This window comes from Cinclus cinclus, chromosome 4, assembly GCF_963662255.1.
Source record: "Cinclus cinclus chromosome 4, bCinCin1.1, whole genome shotgun sequence".
Classification (NCBI taxonomy): Eukaryota; Metazoa; Chordata; class Aves; order Passeriformes; family Cinclidae; genus Cinclus; species Cinclus cinclus.
In genome coordinates, this window is record NC_085049.1 from 2,404,421 (window position 1) to 2,429,369 (window position 24,949).

A 24,949-nucleotide genomic window follows, 5' to 3' on the forward strand; every position below is an offset into this window, starting at 1 on the left:
CCGGAGATAAAGGGAGAGTTTGAGTAGCTATTGCTCTTAGTAAATTTTCTTGGGGAAATACCTTCAACTCTGGCATTTTTGTTAAACTTTAACATGTTCTGATTTATTATGTTTTTACTTTTTAGCTGACATTTATAACACAAGGGTAAGGTAATACAAGATAGAGATATTCATCATTATCTATGTCTCCAAAGCACATGTCCACTCTGAAGCTGATCTTCAACAATAATCAATGTGTTTTTTTCTGCTGCAGAAGCAAAATAATAAGCTGGGGCTTTGTGATATACTGGGTTGAACTTGCTTAATTACTCTGGAAAATTACATGCCCAAGGTTTTCCCTCAAGAGCATTTTGGCTGTGGCTGCTGAAGATCCTGCAGAGACTTTTCTTCTCTCTTGCTTGTTTGCTGAATGCAGGAAACCTTAGCAGCTCATGAATGTTATTTTCTCTTGTTTGGGCTTGGCTGAGAAAACATTTTCTCCATAAATATAATCAAGCAGTACCCTGATGTTTAGTGACACCATAAATAATATCCTTGGTTTCTAAACCCAGTACAGAACTGAGCCCCTAGTTTACGTTTTTCCAAGTCAAGTGGGGCCTTTTCCAAGGTCTTTCCAAAGCTGCTCCTATCCCATTATCCCATCCCATCCCATTATCCCATCCCATCCCCATCTGGCAGCCTTTTCATGACACAAACAACCCCTGGGGCCAGCATCACAAAGTGCAGATTTAGGAAGCAAGGGGAAGCAGATGTAGCTGGGTGAGGAAGAAGAAGGAAGCAGGGTAGTGCTGCTTACCCATGGTGGAAACTGTGATGAAAGTGGGGATGCTGGGGCTGTTGTGGCTGAAGGTGGTCACACTGCAGTTGTAGGAAGTGGCAGGGCTCAGGCTGGAAATGGTCACAACATGTGAAGAGACAGTGACAGGTTCCTGCAGACATGGGGAAAAAGCACACAGGAGTTTGTCTCCCCCATAAATGCAAGGGCAGAAATCACTGTTCCATGTATCTGATGGGTTAAGTCAGATCTGGTGAGAGAAATCAGCTCTTTGAAACACAGGGAAGGTAACTAGGGCCTGCCTTTGACAGCAGACACAGTCTGGCAGAAAAGGGGAGAGGATCAGGGGGGAATGCAGCTTCAAGAACATCCCAGAGCGCTCCAGGGACCCCAGGGCTTTTGGGGAGGGAAGGACATGTGCCACAGAGAGGGTTGGTCAGGGATGTGCTTGGTACGGGAAAGCACTGGGACCTCCAGGACATCCCAGAGCTGGGCACAGCTCATGAGCTCTGGTTTCTAAGCCACACAGGCAGGAGGGAAACCAAGTTATTTTTATTCAAGGAGCAGCCAAGGCAGTCACAACCTCTGCCATGAATGAAATCACAATTGTGATTTGAATGTATTGTCAGCTCTGCCTCTGAGGCAGCTCCTCTGGGTGTGGAGACCTGTGAGACCTTTTGAGAGGACAAGGTGAAAAACAAACTAGAGCAAAGTCTTTTGGTAATAATTATGATCAAATATCCTACATCTGGATTTTAGCTGGCAGAAACCCTACATAACATATTTATAGAGCATGTTAATTACTATGACCCTTGTGAACACTTCTGCGGATTTTAAATGCTGATGGAGCAACAGAAAACAAACACAGCAACAATAACACGTGCCTTGACTTAAAGAAAAAGTTCCTTAGGCCCTTGGTTCTCTAGACTGTGTAGCAGAACCAGGGGTGGGTTACAGTTGTAAAAACAGGGACACTGAGCCAGTGGTTTAGAAGAGAAAGAAGGAGAAGTTTTATGAATGAGCCCAGTCCAGGTGGGGAATGCAAGATGCTGTAACAAGATTCTGGGTATTTGCAAGAGCCTATTGTCAGTCCTGGCCTAATTCTAAGCTCCTGTTGCAGAGCAATTCTGAGGTACATTGTGCAGGTGAAATCACATGCACATGAGTGTGAGGGAGGAGACTTTTATCGCCTGAGCTGAAAGGTGGAGCCACGCTTTGGCAATTGGACTCGGTTGGATGTTTCCATTTTCCCCTTTGGGAAATTTAAATTAGTCAACTCAAATCCAAGATGGTCAAAATCTGAAAGCTATTGATTTCCATTTCATTGATTTAAAGATGAAGGAAAGGGACAAAAATGTTCATGTAATTAGCACGGAAAATCACAAAGAATTTACACCCGTCTACTTGGAAAGCATCCCTTTTTACAGTTCAGGAAGGAGCCCTTCCCAGTTTTTGATGGAGACAGAAAAGAGAGTGATGAATCTAATGAGGAGTGAGCTGACAATCTCTGTGCATTATCCAGGGCCAGATGTTCCCATCAACAAATGATACACCCACTGAAGCATCTGCCAAATGAAGCAGTCTTTTCCTGATGTTCTTAAAACAGATCTGCTCTGAACTGAAGTTTCAAATCTGGTACTTTCCTTGCCTGATCTCATCACTATTTTGAAGTGATGATAATGACTTCACAAACTTTGGTATTCAGCATGAAAAAGCAGGAATCTAGACGTGCAACCCAAACTATCCAATAGATTAAAGTGCATGTAAGCATTTTCTTTTCCTTAAGTCACTGTCTGTCTCAATTAAAAAAGAAAATGAAATAATTCAGACGGGTCTTCCCTAGGATTAAAGAGTGTGCAAGTCTTTTGTGGTAATCACTGGTTTAAGTAGGTAATTTTTCACTTCTTTCTGAATGATTCCCCATTAGGTGTCACCGTGCACATGAGAGAATAATGTTTTGTTGCATGTAATCAGGGTGATTCATTATACCATCAGCTAAAGCACAAAGCAAACCTCACATGTTGCACAGCATTCAAGGACAAGGAATTAAAAGCACTACTCCATTTTTCTCTATTTTTCACTGAACAGCATTACCTGTTTCAGTGCTATATATTTAAATTGGCTGCTGAGCACAGGTACCTGATGGGCAGAGAGAAAATGAGGTTCATGTGTGAGGCTCAGGAGGTGGGTTTGAAGAAAACACCCTGAGATAAAATGCATGAAGGGCAGCCACATTTGCACAAAGTTACTCTTGGAATAGCTGAACTTCAGTTAACAGATCTCAAAAACAGGAATAAAGTATTCCAGAAATAATTAGATACTGCATCAGAAATCTCATGGCATCCAAATGTGTCTATTTTCCCCATTCCTTAGGAAGCTACCTGACCATTTTTCCCTTCTTGGGAATGCTCATTGGCATTCCTTTAGTTCTGTGGCCTGTTGGGTTTTGCACAGTGTATCAGAGCCAATTCCACTGTTGGATGCACACAGTTTCTTTCCAACTAATTATATAATCCACTCAATAAGAAAAAGGCCAACCTTAATATAGCAAAACAATGTAAATATTTTAGTATTTGAAGTGTAGCTTTAGTAGTTTAACTTGTAAAAATTGGATTCTGGGATGAAGACTGGACACCAAAGAAGAGACTCATACCTGGACTTTTGTTTCCTGGCCAGATCCAGCCTGCTGGCAGTAGACTTCAAAGAAATCAGCTACTCCTTCTTCCACCCACAGCAGAGTCACAGAAGTCTGAGTCTTGTTGACAGCAAACAGTGATTTCGGAGGGGCTGGTTCTAGTGTAAGAGAAAAATCTCCTTTCATTAAGCCTATCTTTACGTTTCCAGACAACTGAGAAAAATGAAAAAACTGAAAGCAATGCCTGATGCCCTTCTATCTTTCATTTCCTTCAGATAAAGTCTAGCGGTGTAAATCCTCTCATGATGACAAACTACCACTGTAAAATGGGAAGATGATGAAGCGTGTTGGTTTTTATTTATTTAAACCAGTTCTCTGTTTGGACAGATGGATAATTACTTCACTTCCCTTTTCAGCAGATCCCTTGTTTGAGGATGATCAGTGGGTTCTATTAATAGAACAATGTTAGCAGGAACTCTTTCAGAGAAGATCACCTGTTAGCAACACATTTGGCCTGAGAAGTGGAAGCTGCCTAGGTTCCTTTAATTACAGCAGAGGAAATATTTAGCCAATTACCAGTTACAAAAAAAACCAAAACAAAACAAAACAAAAAACCATAAAAAACACCAAAAAACAACAACAAAAACAAACCTGTAGTATTTTTTGTTTTGTTTTGTTTTGTTTGTTTTTTCTTTTTTTCTTTTTTTCTTTCCCTTTTGGCTAACATTTAAGAGCTATTAGATCTGTGTTGACTTCCATGAGTTGTAGGAATGCAGGGGTCCAGATCTCCAATTAATGACTTTGATTTTCATTGCTTTTGTGCTGGATGAAGTGACAGTAGGCAAAGAAATACAAGAGTCTGTCGAGGAGGGGACAGCCCTAGATAGATGAGGTTGGTGGATGATAGGTCTGGGTGGTAGATGGAGGCTCTCCTGGGAGTGATGGCATCAGAAATATTGTGAAATGTGGATGGGGGTCTGCACTCAGCACCCCTGTCCCCATGTCCAGTGGCCTTGGCTGTTGCCTCCAGGACCATGAACCCCTGTGGAGGTCACCCCTCACTGTCACCACACCCAAACCAGCCTGGGGAACGGAGAGCACAGAACAGTAGGGGAAATCTCGAGGAACAGGAGAGGAGCAAGCAGCCTAAGCAAGTGCTAATACGAGAGATACCTTTTCTGCTCAGTATTATTTAAACACCAATGCTGATTTTCATCCTGATGACTTCACCTGATGGGGCCTGGTAATCCCTAGCTTTCCACACCTCAGGCCTCCTGGGCTCTTCTGCTTTGCCTTCAGAGGCTGTAAACTTTGGGTTGTACATTTCTGAGTTGTTCTGCATGGTTTTCAGATCTCCTATTCTGTGGAGCTTTAATTAAAGCTGTAATTCTCAAACAATGGCCCGATTTTGGGATTCTGACATGCTGCATACACTGGATGATGCGCAAGAACATTCTGGATTAATTTCCTTTCACAAATAGTTAGTTATCCTCAATCTGTGAGATGCTGTCAAAGGAAGCTCGGCACAAGGGACTTGCTCAAGTAGCTATAGACATTTTGGAGACATATCTGATCCTGAAACAATCAGATCTGTGTTCTGAGGCTGGAGTCTGCCCAAGCCATATTGGCATTATGGAAAGAGTGGGGCAGGGACTGAGGCACATTCACGTGTGTCACGGGGCTTGCAGTGCACATACTGTCCCAGAGCTACCCAGGAAAATGTCCCTCTCCCAAAATTACACACATATATCTACTTTTGGGCTCGGAAACACTTTCCACCCCTAACTCCAGGTAAAAAAAAATGGTCTTAATTAAAATTTGAGTTTTGCATTTGGGCAGCTTCCCCAGCAAATCCTCCTTTTGCTTCCAGCAAATGGCTTGATTTTTCTGCAGGTGGAAAGTTGCCAGGATGAAGCTAACATCGTGGAGGGAAGAACATTTGGCAGGAATTCTGAAGTGACTGCCAAGTGCTGAGTCGTCTATCGCTTAGAGTGAGTTTCCACTACTGCTAATTACAACTCCCATTGCTCCCCTCAGAAACAGAGAGTGGGGAAAACCTCTGTCAGAATATCCCCACTTTTGTCTATTCAAAGTTCAAACATCACAAAGGAAAATAAAAATCGAACTCAATCCAACAAAAGAACTCCACACCCAATTGTCTAGAAGGGATTCATTGGAATGGGATTCCTTCCACCTTCTCTTTGTTGTCACTGAAGGGCAAAATACCCATCCAAGCTCAATAAGAGGGCCCATCCATAATGAAAGAGCAGGAAAACACAACTGTGCAGGGTGTACAACATGAATAAGGCTTGTGGGTCTGCATGAAAGATAAGGCTAGCTGGTGTTTTGAAATACCACCCTTAAATATTTGGACAATGGTATCAGGGGGGAATATTCACTCCTCCAAGATTCACCCACTCAGTCACAGGAACAAAAAACCACAATTAACTGCACAGGCACAAGGAGCACAGTGGATATGGTTTGCACAGGGAAAAGAAAACTCATGGAATTTGTCTACATGTCTTTCAAATATTGTCTTTGGTAAGAAGACCTGCAAGAACTTCAGGTGGTTGTGTCTGTAGTGTTTGCCTCAGCACTGTGAGTAAGAATTCTGAGAAACATAAACGGGCAGTGGTTGTTTCAAGACCTCTAATCCAATAAAAATTATGGAGTCCTTTAAATTTACTTCTCTCACAGTGACTCACAACAGGATCATTACTCATGTAGAGAGGATAATCCACTCTGAAATTACAAACTCTCCCTTACCCACCTTCTCAGTGCAGCTAACACCTCTAAAAGCAGTTTGGAGCACTTGGAAATTTCAGTGTTTTAGGTACCTAGGGTTCAACAACTCCACATACATTCAAAAGAGAACTAAAATCTTAAGGTACGATGGTTCAGTGTCCAGTCCCCCTCCCAGCTACAGAAAGATATTAGGTAGAAAGTTAGATTTGAAAGTCTTCCATTAAGGATCAAGCTCTTGAGTTTTCTTTTGTTTCTATGAATATATTGCACATCTTTTTTCTTAAAATGAAGCTGGGTTCCACATTCACGAATCTGACTATTTTTATAAAGAATGCTATCATTAATTTGCATTTAAGGGTAAGTTTTTAGTGTTGAAAGACTTTGCAGATGCCCAGGGAGAGAGGAGGAGAGACAGGAAAGCAGACCAAGTGGCAGAGAAATTTAGAAATAGGCTTTCCAGAAATAGAAAGATAGAAAGGAATGTTCTGCTTTTATTGAAAAGTTCATCTGTGAAGCCTGAGCTGCCATTCTCAAAAATGTCCAAGACATTAGGAAGCAACTGCGAATTTGACTTTTTCTCTCAGCAAGGCACTAAGTGATTTCCACTCTCTCACTTCCACTTACAGTCAAACTCTTGCTCCTCTTGAGCAAAACCATTTTAGGACAGTAGCTTCACACACAGACATGAGACAATCTTCACAGCAAGGCGAGGTGAAAATTCCAGCTTAGCAAAAGAAATGGGCTCACAGGTTCATAACTGGAATAAAGGTGCTACATCTGCTGACAGAGTTACTTTACAGTCAAATGAGTGGGATGAGTTAATAATTTATGGACAAGAACTTCTTACCCAATTTCACAAGTTGGGGCATGGAAGTATTGCTGCCTCTTTCAGTACAAGCAGTCACTGAAAGGTTGTAAATGTCCCCCGGAGGCAAGCTCAGCACTGCAGTCATCACATTTCGTGTTACCTGAACAATCAAGAGACACCAGCTGAAACATGACACAAACCTTACAACTGCCTGGAAAAATTAACCTGGCTACTCCAAATACTACAGAGAAAGTCCTGTGCCTCACAGCCCATGTCTTCTGCATGCTCCAGATTGTGACATCAACCAGCTCCCACTGACACCAGCCACGAAACCAGAAGAGCACAATGCAAAAAGAAGACAATATTAGGCTGCACTTTCTGTGTGACCAGTGAAAATTTAAGGAAAAAAAAGAAATTCTCCCGCATACCACTGAGAGCATCTAGATTACTTAAGTTGTGTAAAATGCTAAACAAGCCATGGACTTGAGTCTTGCAATTTTAGAGGAATTTAAATCAGGTCAGACACCTCAAGAAGAGCACACAAGCCATGTGTAGGCAAGCCTTTATATATCCTACAGTTCTGAAAATTAAATTCATCTGGGTAAGTCTAACACCTCTTGGAGACCTGTGGACTTGACAATAGATCTCAGGGTCTGACTTCAGTCATCTGCAACTTTGAAACCAGATCCAAAACTGAGCTGAGTCTCAAAAGACTAACTTCTTCCTTTTATTTTAGGGTAATCTTCCCATGCAGAACTCAGAACACACTGTTTTCAGAGCACTTCTGGAATATCCATGAAGGGCCCATTCAGGAATTTCATGCTGGTTTCCACAGTCACTTGACTCTCAGGCTGAAGCTTTCAGATACAAGAGAAACTGATAGTTCTGAGTAAAGACCAACAGGGCTTTGCACATAATTTTCATCACTTCTCTAAAAACTAACCGACTTCTCTGGAGGCTTGGGAAATATAGAGGGAGCAGGAAGAAAAAGTCAACACTGTCTGACAGTGTTACCCATTTATTTCAATAATGCCACAAGGGAAACAACCATATCAACAATCGTAATAAAATCATATTATGATATTATAATATAGTATGAGTTTTAAAAGAAACAGTTTTTGAATGTGACTAATAAAGCTTGGGAGAGCAGGTACACCCTGATGCCTGCAATATTTACCCATATTTATCCATATGAACAGAACCATAAAAGTTAGCTAGAAATAGGTAGGTTTTTGCAGGATTTTCCTAAGGAGTACCCTCTGGGTTCCCTTGTCTTGCAAGGAATATAAAGACAAACATTTGTAAAGACATCCCTAAAGCTTTAAAGTTTTATTTATAGATATACTACATTGTAGCTATCCTATACTTTTAATCTTTTGTTTAATCTAAAATTACATTATTCAATTTTGGGTTTAATTTATTTAAATTTTCACATTAAATGTTTATTTCATATTTATTTAATCTACAATTTTCATATTCAGTGAAGTTGGATGGTAGAGAAATCAGATTTTTCCTGAAAGAATAATAAGCTTACAGAAAACGTGACTTTTTGAAGGAAGAGAGGCAAGTCATTGTGAAATATATATATTTTTTAAAATTCAATTGATAAAATATTTTATTTGTTGAACAAAAATTAAAATCTAGTTTTCTTCCTTGTTCAAAGTAAGGATCCAAATCCTGAAAGTTCCTGCTGCTCAGAAAAGTTTTCAGTTCTCCTGATCATACAATTTCATTCAGGATTGCAACAAGCTCCAGGTGGGTGCACTCTTGCAGCCACAAGGAATCTAATGAAAGCTAGGGTGTTCCACACAAATCCAAATGAAAATTGGTGATCAATTTGTACTTCTGCTGAAAATACACTTCCAGTTTTCCAATTGTTCAAGAGGATGTACCAAGAGCACGCCTTAGCATCTAGCAAATTTTCTAAGTGCACTCATTCTGGGTGAAACTCTCATCCCATCAATTAGTGGAACTCGTATTCAAACATAAAATGAAGAACACAGACTTTATGAGGATAAAGTCAGAAAATGGGAAGTATTTGAACAAACTAAAAAAAACCCTTCAGCCAGTAGTTTACTCTTTTTATTAATAAATAAAATCAGAAAACACCTTCCCTGTATATAAGAATACTCTTCATGTTTTACTGTCTGAAGCTGAGAAGTTTTTAAGCTCTTTTAAAATTACATAAATGATCAACACCTTCACTGGATCTCTGCAGAAGCACTTTTTCCACTGGCTTTTTTGAGAGCTCAAGTCTTTGAAAGTGCATGCTAACATTGGGAAATAACTTTTACTGGCCTCTACCAAACTTGCTGGAACTTAGTTAACAACGTTATCAGAGTTGTCAAAGCTTTTCTGAGTTATCAATTCAGAAAAACAAACCAACCAACCAAAATCCCACCTCAAAAACAAAACAAAACAAAACAAAACAAAAACAAGGCCAAAGAAATGAACACTACCCACTTTTCACACTGATACTCACGCTCTTCTTGATTTTTTTCTTTCCTTCTGCAACAACCATCCAGTGCAGCATCCTGGAATGAGAAAGGTCAGGACCATCTCCTCCATAGGTCCAGGTGACGTACAAAAGGTGGTTGTAATATTCTACAGAGGTAATTTTGGGTGCCACTGGTGCTGAAGAAAGAAAGTAAGTGTGTTACAGATAGGGTCTAACACAGCTGATTAGCAAATCCAGAGATAAACTTCTGCCAAAGGATGTTGTCATGAGGAGAATGTCACAAAGCTAGCAGGAAAGGATCATTAAAAGCATTTGAGGATTAGCTGAAAGATATGAAAGCCATCGTTTAACCTGGGAGATAATCAGAACAAAAATGCACTTCTTTTTTTTGCAATCTTTCAGTTAAAAAAATAAGCACGGCAGATACAAATAAATTTCTGAGTCACATTTGTAAGTCGAATTCAAATTCAAGTTAAAATCCTCACATGTTTCTTCACTGTAAAGAAATAATAAATTGTTACATTGGCAGGTTTTCCATAGGGGAAAAATATCTTTTCACTGAGCTTGCATCTTTCTTGGAGGAAAAGTCCAAACTCTGCAGATTTCCAAGTGACAAGTTATGACCACCTTTGTTCCCAGTGTGGAAGGGAGGAAAAAAGGGGCCCCTTTTTTCACATCCTCCTCAGCCTGTTAGGAGGGTTTTTTGTTCTGGAGCTGCCAGAAGTCCTTGGCTCTCTGCAGCCCATGTGATGTAGTCACCCATGCTGGAAAAGACCTTTAAGACTGAGACCAGTCTTTAAGCCAGCACTGCCACGTCCACCAAACCAGGTTCTTCAGCAGCACGTCCACGTGTCTTTCAGACACCGCCAGGGACTGGGACTCAGCCACCTTCCCTAGCTGGCTCTCTCATCAGCTGTGACCTGCAGAAAGGCAGCAGCCTCCAGAATAACTCATGTCTCCTAAAACTGGTGCTTGAGAGGAGCAGTCCCTCTGGGAGGTGCCTCTCCATCCACTGTAGAGGGAGTAGCTGGCCAGCTCACCTTGATCGCTTAACTCAAGGGTGCAGGACCCAAGAGAAGAGTTAAATTAATAGTGAGCAGAGACCCAAAAGTGAAAATCAGTGGCCAGTGACAATCTCAGTCCCTTCCCAAGGAGCTATGAGTAGGATAACCTGGATACAACAAGGGAAAGAAGGAATGAATGAATCTCTGTGCTTGGCAGACTCTCGAGGAGCACGGTGGGGAAGATGTGTGAACTGCCCGGTCCTCCTCTGCACAGTGTGTCCAGTGGGTTGGAGCTCAGGAGGTCAGAGGAGCAGAGCCCTGCATGCCAGCACAGCTGTGACAGGGAATTCCCGACAGGGAATGCAGGATGGCCTCGGGTCTATTGGAAGGGACCACAAGATGTCACTGCTGCTTTCACAAAGGCTCCTTCAATGCTGACGCTGGGGCGTTTAGGGAGCAGATTTACTGAAATAAATCGCTGAGGAAGGAAGCAAATGCAATGCATAGACAATTTAGAGCCATTTAGAAATGTTAACAGGACTATTCTCCCAAATTAATCTTGAAAATATCCTTTTAGGCTGTTGAGGAGTAGCAACCTGATTCAGTATAAAATCTTCAAAGCAGCGTTTCTTTCAATTTTTGAAGTTCCCAGTCCATACCTGTGCATGGATTGTGTATTCCTCGCAGTTTAAGGCTATGACTGACATAAATCTCATACACAAATTATGATTTCCCCCTGAACCTTACTACTGACGGTGTGTTTTCACGGCAGTGAATGTCCAGGAGATGCCAAAGGAGACCAAGGGCCAGGGCTGGTGTGACCCACTCCCCCAGCACAAGGTTCTGGGGACCACAGAGAGGCTGTGGGATGTCACACCCTGCTGCTCACCCGGTCCAAAGTCACAGCTGGAAGCACCCACGGGACCAAGGGGCAGCACGTGTGGTGGCAGTCATCAGCACCAGGAGTCTGTCCTTCTGCTTCTCCAAAGAGAAAAACATGCTCATTGTAAAAAGTCAAATGCTGGTGGTCTGAAGAGCCTTTGCTCAGGGTTGGTTTAGATCCAGCTGTTTACAGCAGGTGGCATTAAAAACTCATTTGTCACCACAGCAGCACTGATCGCTCCCTGAGTAAAACAGCAGCGTGCAACTGCTGCTGCAGGAGCTGAGAGAACAAATGCTGCTCCTGCTAAGCCTCTTGGATCCCCCAAATCTCGCCCGTGCTCCTGGGGACATCTCATCGTTCCATGTCCTGCAGTTCAGCACAGCCCCAGCCTCACTACAGCCTCCACAGGGACACTGGGATCCCGCATCAGGAAATGTCTGCTCTCAGCTTTCTGCAAACTGCATCCTCAAACTCCCAGCCGATCCTTTCACTCTGTTTTGGAAACTCAAGCTTATGCTCCAGGTGTGGAGGTTGGCACTCCAGTTATACACAGAAGAACTGACAGATGGTGCACTGCAAGCCTTCAAAACCTCCACTCCAGTTTCTTTTTTGTTATGTTTATTTTTTTGTTTGCTTGTTTGTTTGTGGGGTTTTTTTTGTATTTTTTTTTTCCATTTAGGGCTTTGTGGTAGGCTTTTTAAATTTTTTGTTTGTTTGTTTGTTTGGTTTTTTTTGTTTTGTTTTTTTTTTTTTTTTTTTTTTTTTTTTTTTAAATTCCTGGCAACCTGTGCAGGGGAGGTGGCATTGTTCAAAATTATTCAGAAAGGGACCAAGTGCTCTAAAAAACCATCTGCTCCCTCTCTGGGAGGAAAGAGGCTGAGAGTGAGAAAGAACTTTCAGTGTCCTGGTAACCTAGAGCTGTGAAAAGGCAGCAGCTCCTGGGGACAAACATTACAAACCTGCAGACATGACAAACTGGCAATCCTCACAAGTTAGCCTGACTGCAGTTCCTGGGCAAAGCTGAAGAGATTGCAGGTAATAAGGCAATCAGAGGGCAGGAGTGCAGTTAGTGCCCTCCATCAGTGCTGACTAGCTATTGATAAGTGCTTGCAATTTGACCAAATCAGTTTTTTTTTTTTTTTTTTTTTTGTTAGGATTCTTCACTTAAAATCACAGTGTGATTCTAATACCTAATTGCTATTCAACATTTTCCTCAATACCCTGAAAGTAAAAGCAGTGTTGATGAACCATGCAAGTAAGATGGCAAGTGGCAGAGGAGGGCAGGTTTTGGACAGGGGTGAGTTTTGAAATATTGACCCCCGTGCTCAGCCTGCTCAAACAGAGAGAATTTTGAAGTGCCAGGTGTGAAGTTGAGTCTGTTCTAAAATAGCATGTAGACAAAGAATGATAAATTCTGTTAGGAGCAATACAATAGAAGCAAACCAACACAGACCTCCAGTGTGATGATGCAGGAAATGCAATCATCCAGATACACACACAGGAGAGCATTGAATAGGGAGCTGATTGCGACTCTATAGGAGTATTTAGCAGGTTGGTGTTACACTTCTGGATTTTAGGTACTTTAGTAACAACAGTAAAAATTAGCAAGGTAGAGGGGGCAAAAAAACCCCCAAACTAACATGGGAAAGCACCTAAAATTGAGAGCACCTGAGGAGTTCAATGGAAGAAATTTAATAACAGAAAAAAAACAAATTAAATTTTGTATAGAGACAAAAAAAAAAAAAGGCTTTGTGTTTCTTCAGTCAGTGAGCTAAAAGTGCAACAAATATTTTGGACTGGCTATTGAAACCAGAAAAACTCAAATCAGAAACAGAGGGTACAAACCCTTGATAATAAGAGAAATTGACCATTGATACATCATTCCAGTTGCATACTTTCACTAAAGATCAGATATCCTCTTAGATCAGATATCCTTTTTCAAGAGAGGTTTTTGCCAATCACAAAACGATGATATTTACAGGTTCATCCATTTGTGATTTTTGTCTGCATCTGCTGGTTAAAGAGTTGATCCATTTTTCATTTAAGAGCAGTGGCAGTCTCTCCTGCCATCACGCAGAGATCCGGATTGCTGCTGATGACAGATTATATTTTAGAAGACCCTTAATCTCCCTCATTTCTGCTGCAGGTTTCTGGAGATACAATACTGAGGTGGGTATCCCACTGGAACATTTCCACTCTAAAATTCTGAGCCTGGTACCCAAATCAGTTGGAAAAGACATTTTTTTCCCTCATACAGCAACCAACCAGCTGGAAAATTGCTTCCTTCCAGTGCTATAGAAAAGCTGATTGATGCCAAAGGACAACAAATATCCCTGGAGACCCTTCACAGGGCTTTTCTGATCACTGGAAAAGCGCCAGAATTTGTCAGCAGAGTATCCTGGGATCAGGTGTCTCAGCATGGGAGGGTTTCTGCTGGCTTCAGTGGAGCTACAGCTTTAACTGCTGATGATTTTTCTCTTGTGGCTCTCAGGGGCACAGGCTCTGTATAAACCATCATTCAAACAGGATTTATTCAGCAGCTTTTTTCAGGTATGTTCTCCAGCTCTCACCAAACAGAGAATCTGGGGCTGGGCTAGTGTCTGCTTTGGAGTGAGTGGCTGGGACATTATACCCTGATTTTCTTTGTAATTTGATTCCTACAGATGGAAAAGAAGAGCAAGTCAGACTTCACTGCATCTCACAGTAAAACTGAATTATTTACTGCCTTCAATCACCTAAAATTCAGCAAGGTGAATTAAACAGCGACACTTGAAAACAAAACATTTCAGTGGAGAGCTCTGACTGTGGCCTAACCATCCTGGATGCTGGGAACACCTGGCAAGGTGCTAAGAGGGTCTCCTTCATGCTGCCCCCTCTATGGCTGATCTGTTGGAAATATTGAAGATTCAAATCCAAACAATCTGCCAAGAGGTGCCAGGGTGTGTTAAACCCATGGCTGGTCCCAAGTGGAAGAGGGAAATCCATGTGGTTTTATCAGCTCACTCATCTCAGCGCTGCACAAGTCCTGCTCTGAACTGGGGGTTACTGGGAGGGTGATAAATGAGGGAAAATCACTTGGAAATATTGCAGAGAAATGAAAAAGGGTTTCAGAATATTGAGAAACCTGAAAACTTAGGTTTATTTATTTAGCTATTAGCTCCTCCATGTGCCAAATGTATGGTGTGGTAAAAGCTGAGCAGGACCACTGATGGAGGACTACAGCAGAGCAATCAAGCACTGTGCTTGGCACAGGAACATTTTATTTACATGTTCATATAAAGCAATCCTCAGAGACTTAAAAACAAGAGAATGACAAACCACGCCAAAACCAAACCAACCAACCAAAGAAAAAATAAAAAGAAAAGTCCAAAAAAAAAAAACAACAAAAAACCCCCCAAAAGAAACAGCCCACCACTTAGCTGATAAATATCCTAACTTGCAGCTATCTGTAGGTAAAACACAGCACCCAGGCCAGACTCGTGCCCCCAGGAGCACTCCCAGAGTGTTTTCAGCTGGTTACCTGTGATGAAGCTGACGGTGGAGCTGTCACAGCAGCTCAGCTCTGGGTCTCCCCAGGTGACCATGGTGACCCTGAAATTGTAATACCAAGCAGGCAGCAGGTTGGCTATTCTCTGCAAAGGGACAAAACACAAAGAGCAGCTCGGGAGAGAACTCAGCGTGAGGCAGGAACTGTGAAACACAACAGCATTTATAAACCTGGAGCCCACACTCATTTTTTCTGAACTCCCATTCTTTCCTTCAGTGGAAATCTCTGAAATTTGGCCTTTCAACTTAATAAAAGGTGCAGGGGGAGCAAACACAGTTGTGATGGCTCTGCTGCTCATCCACATCCACCTGCTGGCAGGTTCTGTCCACCACAGGACTCTCAAAGGGTGTCCAGGGTGGTTAGAACAGTTCACAAAGAGCAATCTTCCATCACAATTCCAGTGTGATGAAGGCAAAATATCTAACTGGAAAATATAGGTGTTTTTAGACAGATTAAATGGGGTTTGAGGATAAATTAGAAGCATTTTTTTTGTCTCAGATATTGTCACTTTAAAAGATGTATTTTTTTTTTTTTTCCAATTTTCCCAGTGTGTTTAATTTTCTATGATCATTTATTATAAATGGAATAGGAATGGAACGTAAATGACTTATGAGAAAAATTATATATGTAAATATAAATGAGATATAAATGAAGTATAAAAAGCAATATGTTTTATGTTATAGTATTGCGTGTAATATTTAAGTTATAATTCTAATTCTTCCACTGACAGCACAGTATATTTAAGATACCGAAGTTAAAATAAAAAGCTTCTTGAGATTTTTAAAATTCAAAATAAAAGCAAACTGAAAATAATGAACAACTTCAACAATGTAGAAACTGCTATTTTTACAGATCTCTCTTGTTTGCAGTGGCCTTTATTGTCCAGATACTACAAGGCAATGAAAATATAGGTGGTGTGATCTGTTATTTTCGTGATTTTTGGGAGAAGTTATATCCACATTGACACCAAAACCTTGAAGATGTTTGGAGTTCTGGCATAGCCCCGGTGTCATACTGAAAATAACAATATTACTGTGACAATTTTCAAGAAAGTTGCAGAGCACAAAATGAATGAAGCAACTAAACAGAGTGAAAAGAAAAAAAAACAGTTCCAAAGGTTTTTATCAAATGTTAACCCTCCAGGAAATAATACTTGATTATTTCATGCTGCTGATGACTTCGATTTTTGATTCTTCTCATTGTTGCTTCAGAATACATGACCCAGAGGAGTCAGAGGACCCTAGGGATCAGTGGGATTCTGGAGCACCACTGGAGAACCCAAACAAACGTTCAGCACTCCCTACCTGCACATTAAATGCCTCAACAGAACAGGGGATCATTCTTTTCCATTGTCCTTGAAGAAATGCTCACTGGAGCTGTGATACAGCACTGCTGCATTTCAGATTGAAATCCAGACAAAGGAACTCCAGCTTGGCTTCCCTGAGCAGGATTTGCAGTAAGGGACAACACCATCTCCTTTTCTAATGAACCACATTATCTCTGCATGATAACTCTATTTCTTGGATGACTTAGATCACTCAGCTATTAATCTCTTTGTGCTGAGTCATGATTACAAGATATTAATTACCAGTTTGGTATGTTATTTTTGTTTTTAATTTCCCTGGAGATTTATGTGCTAGATTTATAGTCACATACCAAATTACAATAAAGCTGCTGGAGCCAAAATGACTCCACAAATGGTATTATGCAAATCGATTACAGTAAATCACTGTGGTACTCACCAGCAGCAGAAGTTATTGCTATCTTTTTTTGCATACTCACAACTTCCTGAACAACTAATTTCAGCTGGAATTGCTTTCTGTCTCACACTACAGTGAAGTCTGAATAAAATCTTTACATCTTTTCCGGGAAATAATGGAAAAGAAGAGGAAAATTTCACTTTATATCTGCAAAGACACCTGTGAATATACTTGTGAGTGTGTTCTTATAGACACCAGTGGTCACCTAGTTAAAACCCCGGCCTAAAATTTTGCAGCTTCAGAAGCATGAAGGCTTTTTTCACAAAAAATACAGCTAAACCTTCCACACGGCACACTGTGAGACCAGCCTGCAAGCCCCAAATCCATACTATCAATATTAATTATGTAGATAAGCCTTTGGACTACAACCCCCGAGGAGATGATGGAACTTTTAAAGCCTCGACTGACAAACTGACCCAAAAACTGAAGCTGCCTCTGGACTTGCTGAACAACTAAAAAATAAAAAAAAAAAAAGAAGAAAAAAAAAAAGAGAAAAAAAAGAGAGGCTAATCTCCTATCTCATTGCTCTGCTAAAAATTTAGCACGGTTCAGCTGGCAGTGCTTTACTTTAGAACAGAAAATGCCTCCATCACCCTTGGCCGTTCTCTCTGCTTTGCTGGGGAAAAAAGTACCAGGCTTAAAGGCATATTTACATATTCATGGGGAAAAGGCTGGGAACAGAAATGTCACAAGGTGCCAGAGCCACACAGGCACAGGAGAGCAAGGCAGGAATGGTCACTTTACCACAGAGGCAGTCAAGGAGACAGTTGCTGCTATTTCATAGTAGGTTGTCCACTCTGAGGTCATCGTTGATGGGTTGAAGTAAAACATTTCCACCACATATTTCCTGAACACCCCAAGGAAGGGTCTGTTCCAGCTCAGAACCACAGCAGTAGGTCCCAAAGGGTAAAGTGTCAGATCCTTTATTCCAGTGGGCACTATAAACCAGAAATTACGGTTAGTAACGTGCATGTGTTATCAGTAGCACTCTATTTTGAATTGATACCTTTCCTTAATCTAGTTCTACCTATTTCTGTTTTTATTTTTTTCACTACTCTAATCCCCAAGAACTTCCTGGTCACAAGCAGTTGAAAACCAATGTTTAAAGCATTTCTTCTCCAGTTTAAAACTATTCTTTTCAAAAGTGGCTACAGACCACTTAGTGTTAGCTCCTTACCTTGAGATAAAGTACATGGCTTGCTTTCTCATAAATGGAGGGTTCTATTCTACTTTGAAAATCAGGATGCTTAGGAGATATTTCACGATGCTCAAAAACAAAAGCATCAAAAGCTAGAACACTGTAAGGAAGGAAAGTTTTCATCTCTAGCCCTCCTTCCCTGGGGAACCCAAAGGTTCTGTCATGTATTGCTATTCTTGCCTCACAGGTGGTGACACTGAGAAAGAGTCAAGTGATTCGAGGAATGTCACGTAAGGGTCAACTTTTTCGACCTGTATGGTGTGGAAAGCAATTATTCTCCATGATTTCACCGAGGCTACTTAAACAAGGACTTGGAGCTAACCTTTGCCAGGGATGCAGAGCCCCAGATATTTCACATGGGGTCAGAACCCAGAGCAGCACCCAGATCACTTCAGCCCATGTGAGAGCATGTCAGCCTTTATGATTACCTTTATAAATCATTTACCTCACCTTTGCTTTGCTTTCTTTAAGCTGCTAATACGCACCCTGTGAAAACGAGCCTTAGAATAAACCTGGGGAGTATGGAATACTTTTTGAAGTGCCTTTTATTTTATTTGAGTTTCAGTCATCATTAGCCACCACTGGCAAGTTCACAGAACAATTTGTTTTCCACTTCTATTATTTTAATGTCATACTCAATAAACTGTTTTGGAATAAAAACTCATACAACTGTTATAAAAACAACCCCTTTATACTAAGAAAGTTATGAGATGTTCTATTTAGAAACTGATTGCCGTGTTCAACTTTGTAAGAAACTTTTATGGTTGTAAGGCCATAAAAAAGTGGAAAAACAGGAAGGAACTTATCTACTTTGGGTACACATGATTTCACTTTTGCAAATAAAAGTTGACTTTTTCAGATTTTTGAATTACAGTGAGAAAGAATATCAAATCTGTCCAATTATAGAAATTTTAATGTCAATATATATATTTACTTTATTTTTAGATTTTATTATATAAATTAATATATTTATATTACTTATATTTTCCATTTCCTGAAATATAGCATACTTCACAAATTTTATTCAGACCAGATTTATGAAAATATGTAAGAAGATTGCCTAGAATGAAAAGGCTCTCGCCATAATAACTAGGGCACATACTGGCTTTTATTTAAGGATTAAATTCTTAACAGGACAATTTTTTTTTCTGTTTCACTTTCTTCCCTAAATCACAGAGAGGAAGCAGCATTGAAAATACTGAAGATCTCTAACTCCCAGCCACCTGCTGTCCACTGAGCAGGCTTTTTGTCTAAAGGAGGGGCTAGGTGACAAAGGTTGAATATTTCTCTGTAAATGTAACTCTGAACACTGAATTTCTTTCTCTTTCCCTTCTCTCTCCTACATATATTTTGTTTAAGTGGTAATTTTAACCAAGTAAATTACACTGAAATTAAAAGTTACTGCATGCTGTCCTACATGACCCTTTATAGGTGCCTGGTGGAATCCTAATTTAGGTATGAGGGCAACAGCTCTCCCTGTTGAACACAAAAAAAACCCAAAACCAAACACCTTCTTGAAAATGTTTGTGTTAGTCTCAGAGGGCTCCTCTCATTTTCAAATCCCAAAGAAGAGAACATTGAGATCTACTCTTAAACTCGAGAAAATCAAGGCATAGTCTTGACCCAATGAACATACTACAGGACCTAATGGACATGCTACACATATATTTTTTTTTAAAAAAAGCCCTAAAACCAAAGAAATGCATTTCAGTCAGTAGGTTCGGGTGTTACCAATGGAAAATGTGACAGGATCAGAAGGAGGTCCAACCAATGGTCCTTTCCGTAAGTAAACCACAACTTGGTACTGGGCACCAGGAACAAGATTTTCAATGAGACTGCTGCTTGAATTCACCTAGGAGGAGAGGAACTCATCAGACAGGAAGCATTTACTTGATTCATAAAAGAATATTGAGACTGCACTTGAATGACTCCAGTTACTAAAGGCATGAATCCAAACACATTGGCATCAGCAGCAAGAATTCATTCTTCAAGCCCCACGTGGTGAAACTCTGGAAGGGGTCAGGGCTGGCTTCACAAATGATCTGACTCAGAGAATTTCACTTGCCTGGCTGCATCAGGTCAGCTACCTCACTGCAGACCCACTCTCTCCTACTGTCAAAGTTTATTAAAATATTCAGGCTACATTATTCATTTTCAGGTGGTGTGATTGGTGCTGGAGGATTTAGAGCATGTGTTTTCAATCGGAGCCTGAGGCTTTCCATCCCTCATTGATGCAGCTCTGCGAGCTGAAGGCAGCGTTTTGGGAATGCTGTCTTCTGACCACGTGTACTGAGTGACTCCACAGTGAAATCAAAGAGGAAATACTCACTGTCAGCTCCCCTCCCCAGCACTACAAACTGGAACTAAGGGGTACTGGGATTTTTCTTTTCAGTTTGCGAACATCACCGTTAAAATTTCTGCTGTGCCACAGCAGGTTTCAGTCAGAGCTGGAGGCAGAATTCCTGACCAAGTGGTTCCTGGTCTGATACAACACGAAGAAGCTCATCTCCTGAAGACTCCACAAACAGCAAATGCACAGAGCAGCTTTGTGGAAAAGCTTTCACACATCCTTTCTAGAGCTGCAGGCTGGTATTTCCTACTAATATTTTCTTCACAACCTCCCCAAAGTCTGTATCACAGCCACCTCTGCACTGGTGGTTTGTTCCAATGCACATGAATGTATCAGTGCCAAGCACAGATTTAGTGAGGAGCAGAACTTGTCTTCACCAGCTGCTCTGGGAAGATAAATCACTTTTGAATCATGCACTATGTTAGAAAGGGATAGAAATCTGCACTGAATTTTGCACTTTTCAGCTCATCGTGGAGAAGTCAAACCAACAGTTATTATCAATTCCAGGTATAGTTAATGGATAAAATTCGATATAAATATATGCAATGACAGAAGGAAATAAATAACTGTATTTAGACCTTTCAACCTACTTGCAGTAAATACACATTTCCTTTTACTGACATCTTCTTTATTCACAGATTAGGTACTCGTTTTTGAGTTTGTAGATGGATCCTGTGGTATTTACAGAAATCATAAATGTGTATGTTTGTGACCTGTTTATAATCACCTTGTGTGCTTTGCTTCCCATTTAAATGACAGCACTTCTAAGAAATACAGGTTACAATAAGATAACAAGCTGATTCTGAAAAAACAATTCTTAAATTTTCATGACAAGACACTTCCAAACATTTAAGTTCACAGCCCTTCTTGAACTAAAACTCATAATTTCTACCGAGATTAATTTAAAAAGGCAGTTGAAGGGTCACAAATTCTCTGTATTAATTAACTGGCAGGGCTGATCACAAAGTTGAAGATGATTTAGAGGGAGTGCCAGCACTGCAGTCCTTTGCTGACTTCTCCATCACACACATTTAGGGAGCAAGACAGAAGTCCTGGCACTCAGAAAAAAAGCTATATCAGCATTTTGGTGATGTTACAGAGATCTGAGCTAAAATCCTTCTAATTGAAGCCACATACACTGACCTATCACAGGCACAGAGTCTGACGTGGGGTTGTACTCATTAAGGGTTTCAAATAACAGAAAACTGTCAAGTTTTGGGGTTCAGGACTCTTGATGATTATAAACACATCCCATAAACTAAAGGACTTGGCCATACAAATCACAGGTGGTCTGAATTGCTATTGGTTTCCCTGTCACGACACCTTTTTCTACGGATGAAAAGAAAAGCTGGCTTCTGATCATCTCAAAACTTCCAGAAAATTTAGTCAGGTTCTGTATTCAAGTGTGGGATAGCTAAGAAATAATTTATGCTGCTTTGATAATAGCCATGCATGCGAGCACTTCACTGATTACAAACGCATTGCAGCACATGCCTAAGTGAAGTCACAGCACATCCAGCAGAAGTTCCACGTCAATAACCCTGAGACGTACTGCACATCCTCCTTCCTGGCTGCTGGGCTCTGCCCTCCACTCTGCACCCTTGGGCAGAGACAGGTCCCTCCCTCTGGAGTGCAGAAGGGAGCAGCTCCCTTGTCCTCTGCAGCCTGAGAGAGCCCTGGGGCCCGAGGGCTCTAAAGAGCGGCGTGATTTCTTACGGGACTGGAAAACGCTCCAGCTTCTCTCCTTACCTCAGTGCAGTAGTGCTTCTCAAGCCTTTGACTTTCCTTTTGCTTCTGGCAGGTGAGGGAGAGCACGGACACGATGGTGCTGTTGCCACTGCTCTCGTGTGATGCTGTCCAGGATGTCAGGGCAGTGGTGGAGCTCAGCACTGTCACGGTCACATGTTGGGGCTTCTCAGTGAGCTCCTCTATCCACTCACCTGTGGGGCCTGGGACACAACCCAAGAGCACAGGTGAGCAAGCCACTCCATCCTTTTGAGGAATAAATATTAAAACACCCTTCTTTCAGGGAATGATGTATGGCTGGTGAGGGATGCTGGGCTGGCAGCAGAGGTGGCAGCCCCTGGAAAGACCCTGAGGCTGCTTCACCTGCAGCAGAACCCATGACAGGAGAAATGTGCCTGGCTGAAAATTCACATTGCAGTATTCTCTGCTGCTTGCCAGAAACCACCCAGCAGGATCAGATTTTCTCCAAGGGAATGCTCGAAAGCACTGACAGCAAATAATGTACAGATCATTAACCAATATTAAAGGATAAGCACACAGATTTTTTTGCCTCTCCACGTACTGACACACCCTCCAAGCACACCACAGCCTCAAAGCATGAAAATCAAGATCACAGAGGTCACCACTGTGAAGAATCTCATTCTTCATCAGACTTTTCGGAGCATTTTGTTGAGAACATGGCTTCAAATATGGATAAAAAGGAAGTTTGGAAAATAACTTCAGCTAGACTTGGTCAAAATTTCATATTTCATGAAAATAGCCCATTTTTCTTGTTCCTTTTAAGTGGTACTTGTGGCCTCCCTCTCCTTGACATTCTTCCTCCCTGCAACTCCAATGGTAATTTACATCCATTGATAAAATAAAACAAATACCAGAGCAAGAATGTAGTTTAAGATCAGCCTAGAAGATTTGACTGCTATCCAGATGTGACAAAAAAATGTAACATAAACCAGTAATTTGACAGGATGATTCACCAACCAAGAATTGCAAGGAAAAGATAAGACTGACTCCGTGGGCACAGTTATTCAGTGACACTGAATACTGTTATTCACAGCCTCAGACCCACACCCTCACAGGTAAAAAGGAGGAATTTGACCATTAGATTATTCTCTGGACACAGAGGATGTACATGAAGCCCTCACTATGCAGAAACTGTTTCAGATTGGCATTAAGAGAGCAGAGTTACCGCATGCCGTGACCCAGAGTTGTAGTCCCCACACTAAAAAAAGCCTACTTGGTCAGACTCAGAAAGAGGAATGGAAAAGCAATTTCGACCTAAGGATATTTGTTCACATCTCCAATTTGGCATTCTGCCAGAAATATATATACAGTCTATCTAAAATACTTGCTTTTGACAGAATGAATAAGACAGCTGCCAAGAACCCTCATTTTGTTGTAAAAGCCTGAAAAACTAACTGACAAAGCCCAAAAAACCAAAGGTTCCTATGCGTTTCAGGTAAAATTAAAATATTTTTTTCCTTCCTCTAACACCTCAATACTTTATCCACAATGAGATTAAGGTTCATCCTTAATTTGGCCATCCACAGCCCTATAGTTTGGATTAACATGTCCTCATTTCTCTCAGGTGCACAGTTAGCACACTTCATGGAAGACACTGCGTTAAATACTGCTTAATGAATATAAATCATGTCTCACCTTGCAAAATGGAACATTTGGTACTAATAGCAATGCTGCATGTACCTTTATCTATGTTAATGCTTATCATGTAATGAAGCAGTCTAACTATTTCTAAAGAAAAACAGAAGGCAGTGAAATGAAACAGGGGAAACCTTTTTTCTCATGTGCTGCTTTCTGGACGTTTTCTAATTGTTTCTTTCAACTATAAAGTTGTTAAAAATGGGAGCAATAATGAAATTGCTACATGCAGTCCAGCATTATGATGAGTTCAAGTCTAGAGACTTAGTATTTGTAAATGTTATGAGCTACTAAAGGCAAAATTTTTATTCATAATATACTGAAATATTTGATTATATTTCCTTTTAATATTATTTTTTCTGCTAGCTTTGCTACTGTGTCTTGTTGCAGCGTTCATGCTTTGGGAAGGCATTACCTTTGCACATGCAAAATTGTGCAGTGTTGCAAGTATTTCCCTGTCTCATCCTACAGGCATTCTGTAGGGTATATCTATTTCCTTTTGCAGGAAAGGCTACAAAATTGACCACAGCCATTAGAGGGATAATGATCTGAATTCAGCAATACCTGTCTCACTTGCTGGTCTCATTGTCAGTCATGGTATTAGTTTACACAGTAGTGTATTACTACTTTGTCTTTTATTAAATCTCCAGTTAAGAAACTCTGGGATTCTACGGGGAAATAATAAATTACTTTTTCTCTTTTGAATTTAGCAGGCTAAACCACTTCATCTACTGTAATTTGCTCTGTGTTCTCTCAGAGACCATGCAATTTCAGAGCTCAGTGTTTAATTGTGCAATTCCCACACTCTCAGCCTGTGCTGCCCTTCATCCCTAACACAGTACGTACTCCAGGAGTAAGGAAGTTAAATATTTCCAGGGCTCTTATCCACCAAATTAATTCTTGGAATTAAATCCTCACTGTGAGAGATGCAGAAGGGAAACTCATGCCACTTCTGAACACTGAAAATTACTCCATCCCATCACTTGTTTCAGTGTTTTATGACTGCCAAGACAGCACAACAAAGCCCATCCAGGCAAGTTGCAATATATTAACCTATTTGCACTATATATTTCCTTCTCTGGCACAGGGAATTCCAGAAGACCAGACCCTTGTGAACCATCAGCAGATGCCAGAAATGCCACAGTGGTCAAACTGTACATTGCAGCTGTGTTGTTCAGGGAGAAAAAGGTGAGTTTGATGAGATACTTACTGATGTAAAAGCTAAGTGCTTTTGCTGATTGACTTCCTCGAACTTCACAAGAGCCAGAGGAGCTAAATGTTGTTACAGACAACTTATATTTTCCTGGTTCTTTCAGTTCAGCAATAAATTTCTGAGTGTCTTCACTCACTGTCAAAAATTCTGTAGAGTTCTCTAAATCAGGGA

The 24,949-nt window shown here is 40.9% G+C and overlaps 1 protein-coding gene across 1 annotated transcript in view; it reads right to left on the minus strand.

Annotated features, from left to right (window-relative positions):
• The window catches only part of PTPRO (protein tyrosine phosphatase receptor type O), a 143,199-nt gene that overhangs the window by 20,660 nt on the left and 97,590 nt on the right, over positions 1-24,949 (minus strand). The window contains exons 6-14 of the mRNA XM_062492611.1: positions 24,776-24,937; positions 21,913-22,112; positions 19,545-19,665; positions 17,360-17,553; positions 14,829-14,940; positions 9,446-9,597; positions 7,003-7,123; positions 3,429-3,568; positions 797-929 (exon numbers count right to left, since the gene is read on the minus strand). Of these exons, the coding sequence (XP_062348595.1) occupies positions 797-929; positions 3,429-3,568; positions 7,003-7,123; positions 9,446-9,597; positions 14,829-14,940; positions 17,360-17,553; positions 19,545-19,665; positions 21,913-22,112; positions 24,776-24,937 (1,335 nt within the window). The remainder of the gene's footprint in view (positions 1-796; positions 930-3,428; positions 3,569-7,002; positions 7,124-9,445; positions 9,598-14,828; positions 14,941-17,359; positions 17,554-19,544; positions 19,666-21,912; positions 22,113-24,775; positions 24,938-24,949) is intronic.